This window comes from Triticum dicoccoides, chromosome 1B (assembly GCF_002162155.2).
Source record: "Triticum dicoccoides isolate Atlit2015 ecotype Zavitan chromosome 1B, WEW_v2.0, whole genome shotgun sequence".
Taxonomy (NCBI): domain Eukaryota; kingdom Viridiplantae; phylum Streptophyta; class Magnoliopsida; order Poales; family Poaceae; genus Triticum; species Triticum dicoccoides.
The window spans coordinates 164217456-164230860 of record NC_041381.1 but is presented as its reverse complement, the minus strand read 5'-3'; the positions used below and the strand labels follow the sequence as shown (position 1 = coordinate 164230860).

Here is a 13405-nt window from a genome sequence, read left to right as displayed (position 1 = left end):
TACCGAAAAGGGACTATACACATCTAACAGAGAAGACATGGCAAGAGATAATTTACCTCTTTTCTCGGTCAACCTTGAAGTGGTACCAAGGTCACTATCAATCGCAAGTTTGACGCCACTCGGTTTTGTTACACCATGCTTCCTTTTCTTTTCTTGTGTATGAAGCTTCGGAAGAGGAAGAATGGCATCTTCTGCATTCGCACGGTCTAGAGCAGTGATAGTTACTACAAAAAAACAGACCAAGTTCAGCCCAAGATTCGCCATTAATAAACTTCTCAAATGAAGGCGGTAACAATAAAGCTCCTAACCAAATCCCCATTTCTAAACAGGGTTTGAATGGTTGACCCATTCGGATATTCATATAAATAAATAACACATAAGGTGAATTACCACCATAACTGATGAGCATTAGCATACCTTTTGTTTTAGCAGATTGACCTTTCTGGTGCATGGTGGGTTGAACTGTAGGTAAGAGAACTCCATCTTCAGATACACCCAAATTAACATCCTTACCATAACAAACCAGCAGCTTATCGAAAGATGGTTTCACCACGGATCCATATGCCAGAAGGACATGAGCCGAATTAGGTCCATCTATTCCTTGAAGTTTTGCGGCAAATATCATGAAATCCTGATTCGTTCTTGAAAGGGAGGACTCGGACAAGGCAATCTTAGTAGGCTTCTTATTGCGCAAGTCATCCATGTTATTCCCAGACCAGAAATAGCAGATACCAACCTCAGAGATAGCCAACACATCTATTTCTCCTTCAGTAGCATTAGTACCTGAACACATGCAGTCCACAAAGATTGCTGGGTGTTCCATAGAGAGTATACAGCTTGAACTCTGACTTTTACCACTGCCCAACTTCCAAATGGCAACATAGCGTTCCCCAACTCCAGATGACAGAACATATTTGCCATTGTTACTAAAAATCATGTTTCTCACAGACACCTAAATGTTCATGTAGTCAATAGCAACAGGTGTGCACTTAGAAAAAGCAATACAATTGAAAAGATAACAAATTCAGAAGAGGATCACAGTACAGGAGGGCATACAAGACAAACTCACCGGATGCCCAGAGAATTTTTGAATTTTTTTGTTGTCAGAAGCGTCAAAGGTCCTCAACTGACCAGCTGCTGTTGCCAAAACTGTTCCATCTGTTAAGATCAAATACAAAGTGCATTTCATTTCTTTGAACTGGGGTGGAAATGATTGGTATGGAGGAGAGCAGATACAAGCAAAACAAAATGGGCATGCATGCCTCATTGCATCATAAGATTAATACACATACAGACAGATATTATATATTAAAAGACCCTTAGCTCAAAGGATACATATAATGTTAACAATAGCATACATTTGCGCATATATCATATAAACAGATAGATAAAGTTCAGATTTCACAAAGAAAAAGGATTATAAACAAGTAAAAGCGGCATTTTTCAGGACAGTGGGATTTTCTTTAAATGGATCCATGTGTCTGGTAGATAATAGGTGTGTTGCATTACCATATCTACTTCGAATAGATCATTACCATTATAGTTTGAAAAGCAAACTGTGGAGATCATTTAGAGATTCTAGGCCATGACATGGCCAACACCATGAGGGCGCCAACATGATAACATGGATAAAAGATGGTCAATATCTATTTGTTGAATATAAAGGTCATTACGATCATCAACTATTTACTGTTGTAAGGGTAAGTCAGAGCAATTAAACTATGTCTGAAGAAGAAATCACAACACAGATGAAAAAACATCCATAGTGCAGATGAAAAAGCAAGACATGGATGATTTAGCAACATAGAGAGTAGTGAAACACTGAAAATAGATATAAATCAAGAAGACATACCTGATGAAACTGCCAACGCAGATATTGCCTTCGACGAAGATTTAAATTTCCCTGCAACAGATCCATCTGAGGCATCAATCTTACAGACCATGCCATCAGCGCCTCCTGTGTACACACTCCGCCCATGCCTCGAGTATGCCACTGCTGTCACACCCCTGAACAAATACAAAACACACACCGACATAAGTGAACACATCTGAGCCTAAGCTCCGCAGAGATTAACCCCAACAGGAAATAGCAAACAAAGCCAAGATTACAGCTGCGGGTATGTGCTTCAACAATGCGTCAAAAGGAATTTCGTAATTGGCATGGCATTATGAACATTTCGTACTAAGAAAATGTGGTTTCCACAAATGAACAACGAGGTTCCCCTCCCAGCATGACACAAATGCACTGAACCACCAGCCATACCCAGGATGACAATCGCTGATCCTCCACTTCCAGTGGCCCGCAGCAACGTCGAGCGCAAGGACATCGCCACTGCCCGTCCCAAGCACGAGCAGCGAACTCCCAGCCTTCCGCTTCTTCTGCTAGGCAAAAAACACAAGCAATGACGCACAGCACACGCACACACACGGGCGCAGCACCAGACAGCAGCAGCTCGAAAAATGGGAGTGATTTCTCACCTTGGTGGAGAGTTGTACCCACTTCATGCAGGTGTAGTCGAGGGCGAGGTGGCCGCGCTTCGTCTCGGGGAGCGCCCCGACCTCCACCGCGGGGATGTCGGCGAACTCCGTCTGCAAGTGGCCGCGCACGGCGTCCCATACCTGCGACAGAGGCAAACCGTCGTGTTAACAGAGGAAGCGGCAACCCGAGCCGCTCCGGCGTGGATGGGCGGCGTTTGATTCCGCACCTTGATGCGGCCGTCGCCGGACGAGAGGGCGAGGAAGTCGGAGGAGGGGCTGAAGGAGGTGAGGAGGTCGCGAATCGGGGCGAGGGCGAGGGCCGGCGCCATGGCCGCGCTGGGCGGATGGTCGTCGCGGCGGCGGCCAGGGGCGGATCTGGGCCCCAGGCCCGGGGCGTGGCTTTTTCTTTAGTTATTACCTAGCCATATTTTTTGAATGGGCCCGGGGCGTGGCCCAACACACAGGCAGGGCCCAGGCAGCCTCATCTTGCCGGCGTAGCAGCCCGAGCCAGACGCCCAGACGACCAGACCTAGCCACGCGACGTGAGTTCCAGACCTCCAGGGAGCCGAGGCAGCCGCCGCCGCCGCCGCCGGCCGGTGACTCCCCTCCAGTCCCCTGCTCGGCTGCTCCCCTCCCCTGACTTCGGCGCTCCCATCCAGTCCCCTGCAGGCTGCAGCCCTGCTCGCCTGCTCGGCTGCGCTCCTCGCCTGGCTCGCCTGCTCTGCTTCTCCAGCCGGGCGCGGGGCGCCGCCGCGCCGGCTCTGCTCCTGCGGTCCTGCCCTGCTCCACCCTCCAGTCCTGCCGGCCTCTCCCGCCTCCCGGTCTCCCCCGGGCAACTGCTGCCCCGACTGCAGCCGAGGTAATTTCAAGTTTTCTTCAAACAGCAAGTGCATCTACAATAAATCCTAATACTGATGGTCTGATGCTAATGAATGGATATGGTACTGGATAGTCGTAAAGGTTGCTGCTGTTGTGTGGATGTGCTAATGTGTCGATGCTAATCAGTCCTGATGCTAATGAATCATGAATGGTTGCTGCTGCTGTGTGGATGTGCTACTGCAGTACAATTTTTGATATGCTAATGTGTAGATGTGCTACTGCAGTACTGCTAATGGTTGCTGCTGCTGTCAAAAAATCAATTACATTTTAATTGAATTTGAAAGTGAATGCTGTTGCTGCTGTTGATATCAATTTCATTTCATTTTGTAGAATTAAAAGATGAAGATATTTTATTCATCGGTGGCCGCAATGGAAGTGTCTAAATTTTTGGTGCAATTGAGCCATATTTGAGATATTCTTTTGAGGTAGCTATAGCCTGATGGGCGTTAAGTTTTTCTCTCGCGACGAAAAAAATTTTTTGGGCCCGGGGCTTGCTCCAATCCTGGCTCCGCCACTGGCGGCGGCGGCGGGTGGGGAGGGAGAAGAGGGGTTTATGCGGCGGCGCGGCAGGGAAGGGTTTTGAGGGAGCGAGTGGTCGGAGCCTATGGGTGTGTTTGGTAGCCTGCGTGTAGGGTGCATGAGGCTAAAAGTTCCCTGCCCAACCCACTTTCAGGTGTTTGACCGAGTCTCGGCCCGGTCGGTTTTGCTTTGTGGCGCTCGGCCCGACCCCGGTCGGTTTCGCTTTGTGGTGCGTGGGACGCGGCTAGGCCGGACCAGGAGGACGGGCTAGGGTTTTCCTTCCAGAAAGAGCAAACCGTTTCACTATTTGTTGCCCCGCCGCCATCCCCCCTGCCCCTGCCCCTGGCTCGAGTTCCCACGACGCCCATGCCGACCTTGACGCCCACTCCCGGACCAGGAGGACGACTGCTGCTGCTCGGCGCCCACGCCGACCTTGATGCCCAGAAGCTGCTCGGCGACCTCGGCTGTGAACTGAACCAAGCCCACGCCCCTGCCTGCTGGACTTCGACCGCGTCGCCACGCCTGCCCCGACTCGCCGCCGCGACCTCCGACGGCCAAGTATGATTATTTTCTCCTGTTTCGTTCCTCGTAGTTCAGGTTGCAGGCAGGGCGGGATGCGGCTGCCCGCCACACACCGCTAGAATTAGCGGGGGCAGTGCGGCAGCCTCCGCATAAGCCAATTTGACAAGGAAACATCAATATGTACGTAAGAATTAACACTATTTAGTGCGGCCGATGATGCTTGTCTACTTTTCAGTTACAGAAAGACACAAACTACTGCTGCGTAAGAAACAAGATTCAGTAAACTCAATGTTTTGCTTGGTTTCTTGCTCATTCAGAAAGACAAGATTCTGAAAAGTGTACATAAAGACACAGGATTCACTGTACAGTGAGAGAACCCTCTAAATCTGAAACATAACTCCCCTTGAGTAAAATCAACATTCAGTAATCCTGATGCCCATTTAGTAAACTTCAGGTCTTGGGATCTTGGAGGAGAGGAAAGGGAGCAGCGAGGATGCAGACCATGCGGAAGTGGACGGCGACAAAACGACAACTCCGGTTGGCAAGGGAAGCGACGGAGGAACATCCTCTTGGAGGAGACGTGAGGGAGGCGTGAGGCAGTTCTGATGTGGAGATGGCGGCGGTGTCGCCGTCGACCCCATCAGCAGGAATGGCTAGCAGGTGCGAGGAGCGGCGCACTGATGCAGGCGTTATGTCGGGGGCGGAGGATGGGCGTCAGATCGGCCGTGGCGGCAGGTCGGAGGAAGGGCGCCCCATCGGAAGAGACTAGGTCTTTTTTTTGGAGAAGAGGCGGGGGTGACGCGGTTTTTTTTTTTGAGAAGCATGGGGTGACGCGGTTATGCGGCTCATCCCGTTGAGCCCGCGGTCAGCCCAGCGGCAGTTTTGCGGGCTCTTTTGCGGGCGCTGCGGCCTGGCGGGATATCCCGTCCACCTTGCAACTTGACGCGTAGTATTCTTCACGGCGGCGTGAAGCGAATTTACAAATGCTTCTCATTTGCTGCTGAATTGTAAGTACAGTGTATGAAGAGGCGAGTGTATATGCCTTTCTTTTGAGTATCTTAGACAGACGCTAGTGGTATTTTGTCATGTAAACTGAACTGACTACACTTTGGTTTTCATCACTAGTGGTATGTTGGAACCTCTGGTTTTGACTTGTGGTATTTTGGCCATTTTCTCAATCCCGCCTCATCCATCTCTTCCACTCCAGTTGATCGATGGAGCCCAACGCCGACAAGCTACGTGGTCTTCGCATCACCTCCCTGGACGATGAAGACGATGATGAGACAGAACTGCCCAACCAACCTCTGCCCGCCTCCACCGTGACCGTGGTTGCGGCCGCCTCGGGCTATGATGATGATGACGAGGATGAAGATGAAGAAGCAGAAGTCATGCTTGGATTCCTGGAGAAGCCGAAGCATCCCGGCCTCCTCCTCCGCCACCTCTTTCCTAGCAAGGCTGGAGGCATCCCGGTCTGTGCAATAACGCCCATCATATTAAGCGACACACTTTGATTTTGATGCAATTGGAGCAGGTATTAATGTGAGGTGTTTGTGTATTTTGTCCAGGCGTGGTTGGATCCCGTGAACTTGCCCACGGGGAACTCCAGCTGCTGTGGCTTCTGCGGCGAGCCCCTGCACTTTGTCCTCCAGGTTATTGCTTTGTGCCTAGAAGCAATTGTGCCTGTTATTTTCTTTCCGGAACTTGTACTAGTTAAATGGATGAAAACTTCATCTCAAATTGTGTTTGGATCTCTGTAGATTTATGCTCCAATTGAGAGCAATACAGCAGCATTCCACCGCACTCTGTTCATGTTCATGTGCCCGTCGATGGCATGCTTGCACCGAGACCAGCACGAACAGTGGACACGCAACCAAGGCAATCCTCGTAGAAGGTGAAGCAAGTCCTATAGCTGCTGTGTTGGCTTTTAGACTAGAGACTGAAAACATTTTGCTGATCCTGACTGCCTCGTTGGATTGCAGCGTGAGGGTTTTCCGGTGCCAGCTGCCTCGTACCAACGTGTTCTACTCAAGTGAACCTCCAAGTCGCAATAACTCTGACAAGCCACTATGTGCCGGAGGTAGTTTTCCTTTTTGTTCAGTTACATGGCATCTTAGATTTACTGTGCCTAATAAGTTTGGTATGCTATTAGTGCTACATTTCCTGCATTACGTAGTAGCAATTAGCTAGTTATCCTAGAGAAAATGTGCTTATGTCCAGCAGATCTCTTTCACTCCATCTAGCTATTGCATAAATATGTTCTTCATTTACACTTACGAATTCCTAGATCATATTTTCAATATGCTAAAATCTTGAAGTTATCATCTTCATTTGTTTATGCTGGTTGCCCCACATATCGGCACCTTGCTTCTAATGTCTTCCTTAGGAAACATATAATCTTTTGCTTTCTGTTTTTTTCCTAGAAAAACATCGCACTGTCAATGTGCCGACTGCTGAGACTAAGTTTGGTGGGGTTTGTTAGATGCTGATTAATTTAGTATATTGATGCGCTTACATTCGTAGGCAGCAATGGCCATCTTCTGTCAGTCAAACTGGTTATGTTAATAGATGGCCATATTCCAAGCAATTTATATTGATTTCCTTCGTTTACTTGACTCTGAGTTGCCAGCTGCTCTGTGTCATTGGTGTGGTACATGGAAAGGGGATAAAATATGTGGTGGCTGCAAGAAATCACGTTACTGTTCTGAGAAACATCAGGTATTCCCAAATCATTTAATCATCCTAGAGATCTCTTGGGCATCTCATGTTTGTGTTAAATCTACCCCTTTGTCATGTCCAAATATACAGCCTTTGGTTTGATCCTTGCCAATTTTTGGACACACTCATGATCCTTTGTACACCTCCAGTACAATAAAGTATTGACTGGCTTGGACACCAACCAAACAGACCCTACATATCCCTTTGGCAACCAGGTCCTACTTTGGATAAACAAATTTTTGTGACTCTTTCTCAGGCACTGCACTGGCGCTCTGGTCATAAAAATGATTGCCTACAGATAATCAATTCTTCTGAAGCTTCAAGTTCTGTGCTGCCAGCTGTAGGAAAAGGTAACATTGTTTGAAGACTAATAATGCTATTAAGGTCGTAATTATTGAATTTGTCTTTATCCTCTTATAATTCCTCTCTATTTGCAGTTCCAGCTAGGACTTCTTGGCCGGAATATCAGATAGCAATTGACGATGAAGTTGATTTGGATTCTGATGGTTGTGATGAAGACAGCTCAAAGTCCTTGGTGATGCAAAAGCATGGTAAACCAGATGATACAATGCAGTCATGGATGGATCAATTTGAGGTTTTTAGCCGTGCATTCTCTCTTTTATGCTTGCCAACATAGCAACCACTATTTATTCACTGCTATGTTATATAGGCTGATGCTGACAACCAATGCTGGGCATATTTTCAAGAGCGTATCTCAAGAGCACCAGAGCAAGTATTGAGGTATGCATAACTTGCATGAATCCTCTCCTTGTTCGGTGATGTTCTCAATTTACTTTTGCCTGTTCAGGAAAATAGTAGTTCGATATTGTTTCAATCGTTTTGTAATTCAGTTTATTCAGTTGGCTTGCATATTTATTCTCAGCAATATATGTTATATGCATATTACTAATAAAAGTTTAAATTACACAGATACTGTCGAGATCCAAATGTAAAACCTCTGTGGGCTTTATCAGCTGGGCGTCCATCAAATCCTGACATCCCTTCATGTAGCTACTGTAAAGGTCCACTATGCTATGAATTTCAGGTTGGTCAATTTGTCTAGGGCCAAAAATATTTGCATTTCTGATATAGCAACACATTTCCACACAACTAGTAAACTCAAAAACCCAATTGTTTTTCCATGATAACTCCCCCTTGTAGCAGTAATAGGTTTGTAGTCAATATTTTGTTGCCACAAAAATAATAGACTGAAAACCTTACATTTTTCATGCCCAATATTTTTTTAATGCCCATCTGCTCTCTAAAATGTCTGTCGGGCAAATGCTCTGTTTATGAGCCATCACTACCATCAGTTTTTAAATAATAATAACAATAACAAAACATGATTCAGAAGTTATCGATCACTGGCACTAGGGACTGTGTAATCAGCATAGTTCAAAAAAGCGCTAGGCGTTAATTGTGCGTTTTGCCACCGCCTTGCGCTTTACTGACCAAAGCGCATGCTTATGCGCTGTTATGCACAGATTAAGCGTAGTTATGCACAATGCGTTTTGCCAACGCCTAGAGCCTAGGCGCGCTTAAGCGCTCGCTTAGGCACGCCTTTTTTAACTATGGTAATCAGTTATGCTACTAGGCCAGGCTGTGGCAGGGTATGCATGGCATGGTTTGTGCCTATAAGTTATGACCAAGCTGTTTTTCCTTGTGTCCGAATAGGAAACTAAAAGAATGTTCTTAATGAATTACTTCTGTGAACTTATGGTATCATGTTTTTCCTTTCAACCCCCATGAGAGCAATGTCCAAATAATTGTACCTATGGAACTTCATATGTGTGAAGTTTATGCTTAGTCAGTGTCTCAGTGATGCCTCCAACATGCTTATCAGTAATCATTACATTTCCCTCCCTCGTGCTTGCGTATACAGGATCATGTGCTTACATATCCTTACACTGTGTTTACTGTATCTCCAGATAATGCCACAATTGCTTTATTACTTTGATGTGAGAAATGAACCAGACTCTCTTGATTGGGCAACAATTGCTGTGTACACATGTAAAGGATCATGTGATCAAAATATTAGCTACAAGGAAGAGTTTTCATGGGTTCAGTTATATCCTACGTCAATCTCAAGGCCGTAGTAATGTTTACCTGTTCCACAGAGTAGCGTCTGCTGCAGCAGGTTTGTAACTCCCCCGATTTAACTTTGTTGTTAGTCTACAAAAGCTCATGCATATGGTCAATGCATGTGATACACTAAAAAGCAACGGCTCACGTTGGCATGCTTCATGTGTTTTATCAGTATACACTATCATCCACTGTCAAATGTGTATTATGATAGGAGCACGTTCTGAGAGAATTTTTAATAGAATGTTCCAAGGGTTGAGAACTTTCCTATGCCCATTGATGCATCTATTGCTTGAACAAGTGCGGTGCCAATAGTTATTGTAAAAGTTAGATAGGTATAAGCCTATTTGATGTTGCGTTTTTGGATTCTGAAGCTATGCTAATTGCTAATCAACATTTTGTTTGCTGTATGCGCCTGCATCTGCAATGTATGGGCATGTTCCTTTGGAAAACAAGTTAGTTAAAAATCAATATAGTTTGAATCTATTCTCTTGATCTTGTTGTTAGCTTTGTTGTTTTATCTGCCTGGCCTTTTAGCGGGAGCAAGATAGGGATGCAAGGGAGTCCTAGTAACCTATATTTTGCTCTGTAAGCTGTGTTAATGAAAGATAGTCCTAGTAACCCATATTTTGCTCTGTTGTTTCACCAGGGGAGTTGGAACTTGAAAGTGATGGTCTACCTTGCATTTCAACCTGAAGACAGGCGTTCCAAGCCAGATAGATTTTTTTTTAGATGTCAACTTCAATGCAGGGCCATGGTCCCAATTAGCTCGCTATATTGGGCTTGGTCTACCATTTAGCCACTGGGGCCATCTAAGAGCATTTGATGTGAAATAGTTGTGGTCGCCAGCATTGCCGGTTCAGTGTGCATCTTTATTTCGTTATATAGGATTCTTCGTCTCTTTATGTGGACACCTTGGACGGTTTTTTGGGATTACTCGTTAGGGTTCTGGTCTATCTCGTTGGTCTGTTATTCGAGATTTCTTGCATTTTCGCTTTCGGCATTGACCGCATGTAAAGTAGAGAGTCTCCACATTGCCCTTTTTGAGGAGTTGAAATTTTGATGGCTACCCTACGTTTTATCTGTTCCATGCATATAGGATATTCCATGAACATCGTGTGTTAGTAGTTGTCTTGGTGTTGAAGCGATTTTTTTGCAACGACAAATTTGTGCGTTTGGCATGGTCCTCCCATGTGCCACTTCCTCCATGGTTTTGGGTTCATGGCTGCACGTTTTGTTGAGCAAGATACACGTAGACCTTTAGAGGCGTTGCTTGCACGACCCAGTTGCTGGCTGTCCCCATGGAAACATCCATCCCTCCTCGAGACGGACCAGCACGGCGGCGTGCTGTGCTGCCTTTCGTTGCAGAAGAAAAGATGATAGCGGAAAAGGGGAAAGCATGGCACCGGAACCGCCGCTGCCGCGCCTCGTCGTCAGCAGGACGCGGCGTGCCCGTGTAACCATGCTGCCGATTCCCGTGTAATGTAAACATTTGGCGATCAGGGGAAGCACGGCAAGTATCCATCAGCATTATTTTTCTTTCCTTGGCTCCGCTCGCCATCACTCCATGTGCCGCGGCAATGGCATGGCCCTGCCTGGCAAGTGGCCGGCCAGAGCAAACAAAACCCAAAAAAAAAAAAATCAACTTTTTATGCCTACATACGTGCGAGTTTCTGGGCGGCACTGGGCCGCTTCCGTTGACGGCGACTGCCACCGGCCGCTTACGCTTACAATAATAAAGGGATGGATGGATCCCTGCAGTGCTCGCCGGCAATCAAGGGTCCATGCCACCACACTCCTCTTCTTAACTGGAGGAGGAATCGCCCGCCCCAGAGATCCACCGTAATGAAAGATCGGATCTGCTGGTCTGCGTCACCACGTACAGACGGACGGTACAGTACCAGTGCACAACTTACCCCGCAAGAATTGCAAAACTAGTGTCGGTTTTGGTTACTGCTGTCTACCAGAACGGCCGTGAAGCTGACCCACTCAGCTGCCTCGTTTAAAACGTATATACTGCGTGAAGACTAGGACTAGTTTGTTCTGTGTGCATACTTGGGCAGTCCACGGTGATGTCACGTGGCTGAAAAAAAAATACTCCTACACTGCTCCAAACCATAATCTTCTGGACTCACAGGCTTGCTTTTCGCTTACGTAGGCAGGCCATATTTTAGTCGTTTGATCAGGGTCTCTTAATTGCCCTCGCCATCTCACAGCAAGCAAACCAAAACAAATAAACAGTGAATGCCCCTCGACCGACACAGGCCCAGCTCCCAGGCTACGCACACGCAGCACGTTTACCTACCGTGCAACTGACGGCTGGGACCGCAACGATATGTAGACCCGCATGTCAGGGGTGAGGAACGACGCGATGTGTTGAGCTCGAGGTGGATGGGAGGAGGAGATAGCGACGCGGGTTTAAACGTTGGAAAAAGTCACCGCGTCATGTGCGGGCTCAGGTCAATTCAATTCAATTTCCTCAGCTGCGACGTTGCTGGCTACAACTGGCCGCCACTGGGAGTGATGGCGCTCCCCCCGTTTCGACATCACGGCTATCGCATCTGCTATACTCTCTCCGTTCGGGTTTATTAGGCCTCTCAGCATCACAAGCATATCCTTTTTTATAAGGTCACACTTTGAAAAGGTGCATGCATGCAACCATTTCATTGGTTGCATTGAATTCATTGTTGTTGGTGCCATGGCTGAAAAATTAATACACTTCATGCGTGCTTTTTCATTGGCTGCATGCATGTGAGAAAGTGCATTGGAAGTGGAATGAAAAAATTAATGTGAGCAAATTACTATGTCTCTTGATCTAAGAGAAGTTGTCTTTAGGATTAATAAACCCGGACGGAGGGAGTACTCCCCGCGGGCGGGTCTCCATCACGAGTCTAGCAGACCCTGTATAAATAGTCAAACCCGTAAAATATTGCAGTTTCAGTCGAAAAAACAAGCCCGAACAAACCCTTTAAGGGGCCCTGCAAACGCGAACGCGAAACCCTCATATATATATGTATACATTTTTGAGGGCAACTTTACCGGGGCCCTGCCTACCGGTCAACGTTGGCGGTTGAGGAATCTTTGCTCCCGCCAACGCCATGAAGTTTGCCCGGCCGCCGCGCCCGTCCGCCTCCTGGCCGCCGAGCTCGCCCGCCGGTCGTCCGACAGCCGGTCGGCCCTCCGTCCCGACCGCCACGCTTGCCCATGTCGAACGAAGCTAGCTAGCTAGCTAGCAGGTCAATGCATTCGGAGAGCTAGCTAGCTAGCTCTTTCGATCCGGCCGCCGCTCGCGCCGCCCGGCAGCTCCACGTGCGCCGCCCTGGCCTCCGCCCGCGCCGCGCTCGCCTTGCATTTTTCCTTGTCCACCTGTCCGCCGGATTGACGCGAGGAAGAGGACGACTAAAAAAAGAGCTAGCTATAGGTCTGTTCGGTATATTCGGAGAATATTCCTTTTTACGGGTTGATTATACAGGGTCTGAGTCTGTCCTCGCCCGCGTCGGCCTGCATATACCCTTTTTCGCGAACTGCAAAAGACTTATGCGGGTCGGGATTTTGCGGGGTCTGCTAGAGATGCTCTTATAGACAGCACCGGCCGTGGATCTTGTGCACACAAGAGGACACACGCACGACCTCACCCAAAAATGCAGACGCACGGGATTGTTGGATTATGGATGGGCTTAGGCCCATATAAGGCACTAATCTCTGGTTAATCTTGAGGCCCATGTATGAGATGGCAGGTGGTGGGAAGTTTAGTTCCACCTTACTAGTTGAGGAGAGTTGAGACCCCTTTATAAGGGCTGCTCTACCACTTGTCATTGGGAGCTTGGGAAGAGGAGTGGTACACGCGCGCTCCACGCCACGCCATGCCACGCCTCGCCTCGTCTCGCCTCGTCACGACACGCGTCGCGGGTTGCGGGAATGAGCCGAGCCGAAGCTTATTTTTGCGTTGCCGGGGTGGACCCTTGCCGGGACCCGCGTTGCCAGGATTCGTCCACTCCCTTGCCGGGAGTGGGCCTACTCGCTCGTGGTAAGGTTTTTGGGGAGCGTCTCGACGCGACTGCTCCCGATCCGTCCCCAACTTCGTTCGCCCCTGCTTCCACTACTTCCTCTGCATTGACACCATGGCCAACGACGCCGCCGCTAAGAAGAAGGCCACGGACGACGCCGAGGCTGTTGCTGCCGCCGCCGCGTTGGCCTAGCCAACCGGAGG

General features: G+C 48.0%; 2 protein-coding genes across 5 annotated transcripts in view; one reads left to right on the top strand and one right to left on the bottom strand.

Moving 5' to 3' along the window:
- LOC119325789 overlaps window positions 1-2859 on the bottom strand; it is an 18272-nt gene extending 15413 nt beyond the window's left edge. For both annotated transcript variants that reach the window (XM_037599521.1, XM_037599526.1), the window contains exons 1-7: window positions 2706-2859; window positions 2479-2619; window positions 2264-2379; window positions 1853-2007; window positions 1070-1158; window positions 418-952; window positions 57-224 (exon numbers count right to left, since the gene is read on the bottom strand). In XM_037599521.1, coding sequence (XP_037455418.1) covers window positions 57-224; window positions 418-952; window positions 1070-1158; window positions 1853-2007; window positions 2264-2379; window positions 2479-2619; window positions 2706-2807 — 1306 coding nt within the window. In that variant the 5' untranslated portion in view covers window positions 2808-2859. The remainder of the gene's footprint in view (window positions 1-56; window positions 225-417; window positions 953-1069; window positions 1159-1852; window positions 2008-2263; window positions 2380-2478; window positions 2620-2705) is intronic.
- Window positions 2860-3039: 180 nt separating this feature from the next.
- LOC119325769 (programmed cell death protein 2-like) lies at window positions 3040-10264 on the top strand. Of its 3 annotated transcripts, XM_037599504.1 has the most exons (13): window positions 3040-3337; window positions 3688-3782; window positions 5606-5867; window positions 5964-6047; window positions 6156-6289; window positions 6378-6475; window positions 7025-7113; window positions 7370-7463; window positions 7551-7708; window positions 7784-7854; window positions 8044-8158; window positions 9042-9250; window positions 9845-10264. In XM_037599504.1, the coding sequence occupies exons 3-12, from the start codon at window positions 5613-5615 to the stop codon at window positions 9207-9209; spliced, it is 1266 nt and encodes a 421-aa protein (XP_037455401.1). In that variant the 5' UTR covers window positions 3040-3337; window positions 3688-3782; window positions 5606-5612; the 3' UTR covers window positions 9210-9250; window positions 9845-10264. The 3 variants fall into 3 exon arrangements, with proteins under 3 accessions (XP_037455401.1, XP_037455394.1, XP_037455408.1); XM_037599497.1 differs by lacking the exon at window positions 3688-3782; XM_037599511.1 differs by lacking the exons at window positions 3040-3337; window positions 3688-3782 and adding an exon at window positions 3919-4434.
- The last annotated feature ends 3141 nt before the right edge of the window (window positions 10265-13405 follow it).

Coding starts and splice junctions, on each gene's coding strand:
- LOC119325769 (XM_037599497.1), top strand. CDS start 5,613: ATGGAGCCCAACGCCGACAAGCTACGTGGTCTTCGCATCACCTCCCTG. Junction 7,855..8,043: donor GCACCAGAGCAAGTATTGAG/GTATGCATAACT, acceptor TAAATTACACAG/ATACTGTCGAGATCCAAATG. Junction 8,159..9,041: donor CACTATGCTATGAATTTCAG/GTTGGTCAATTT, acceptor CTGTATCTCCAG/ATAATGCCACAATTGCTTTA.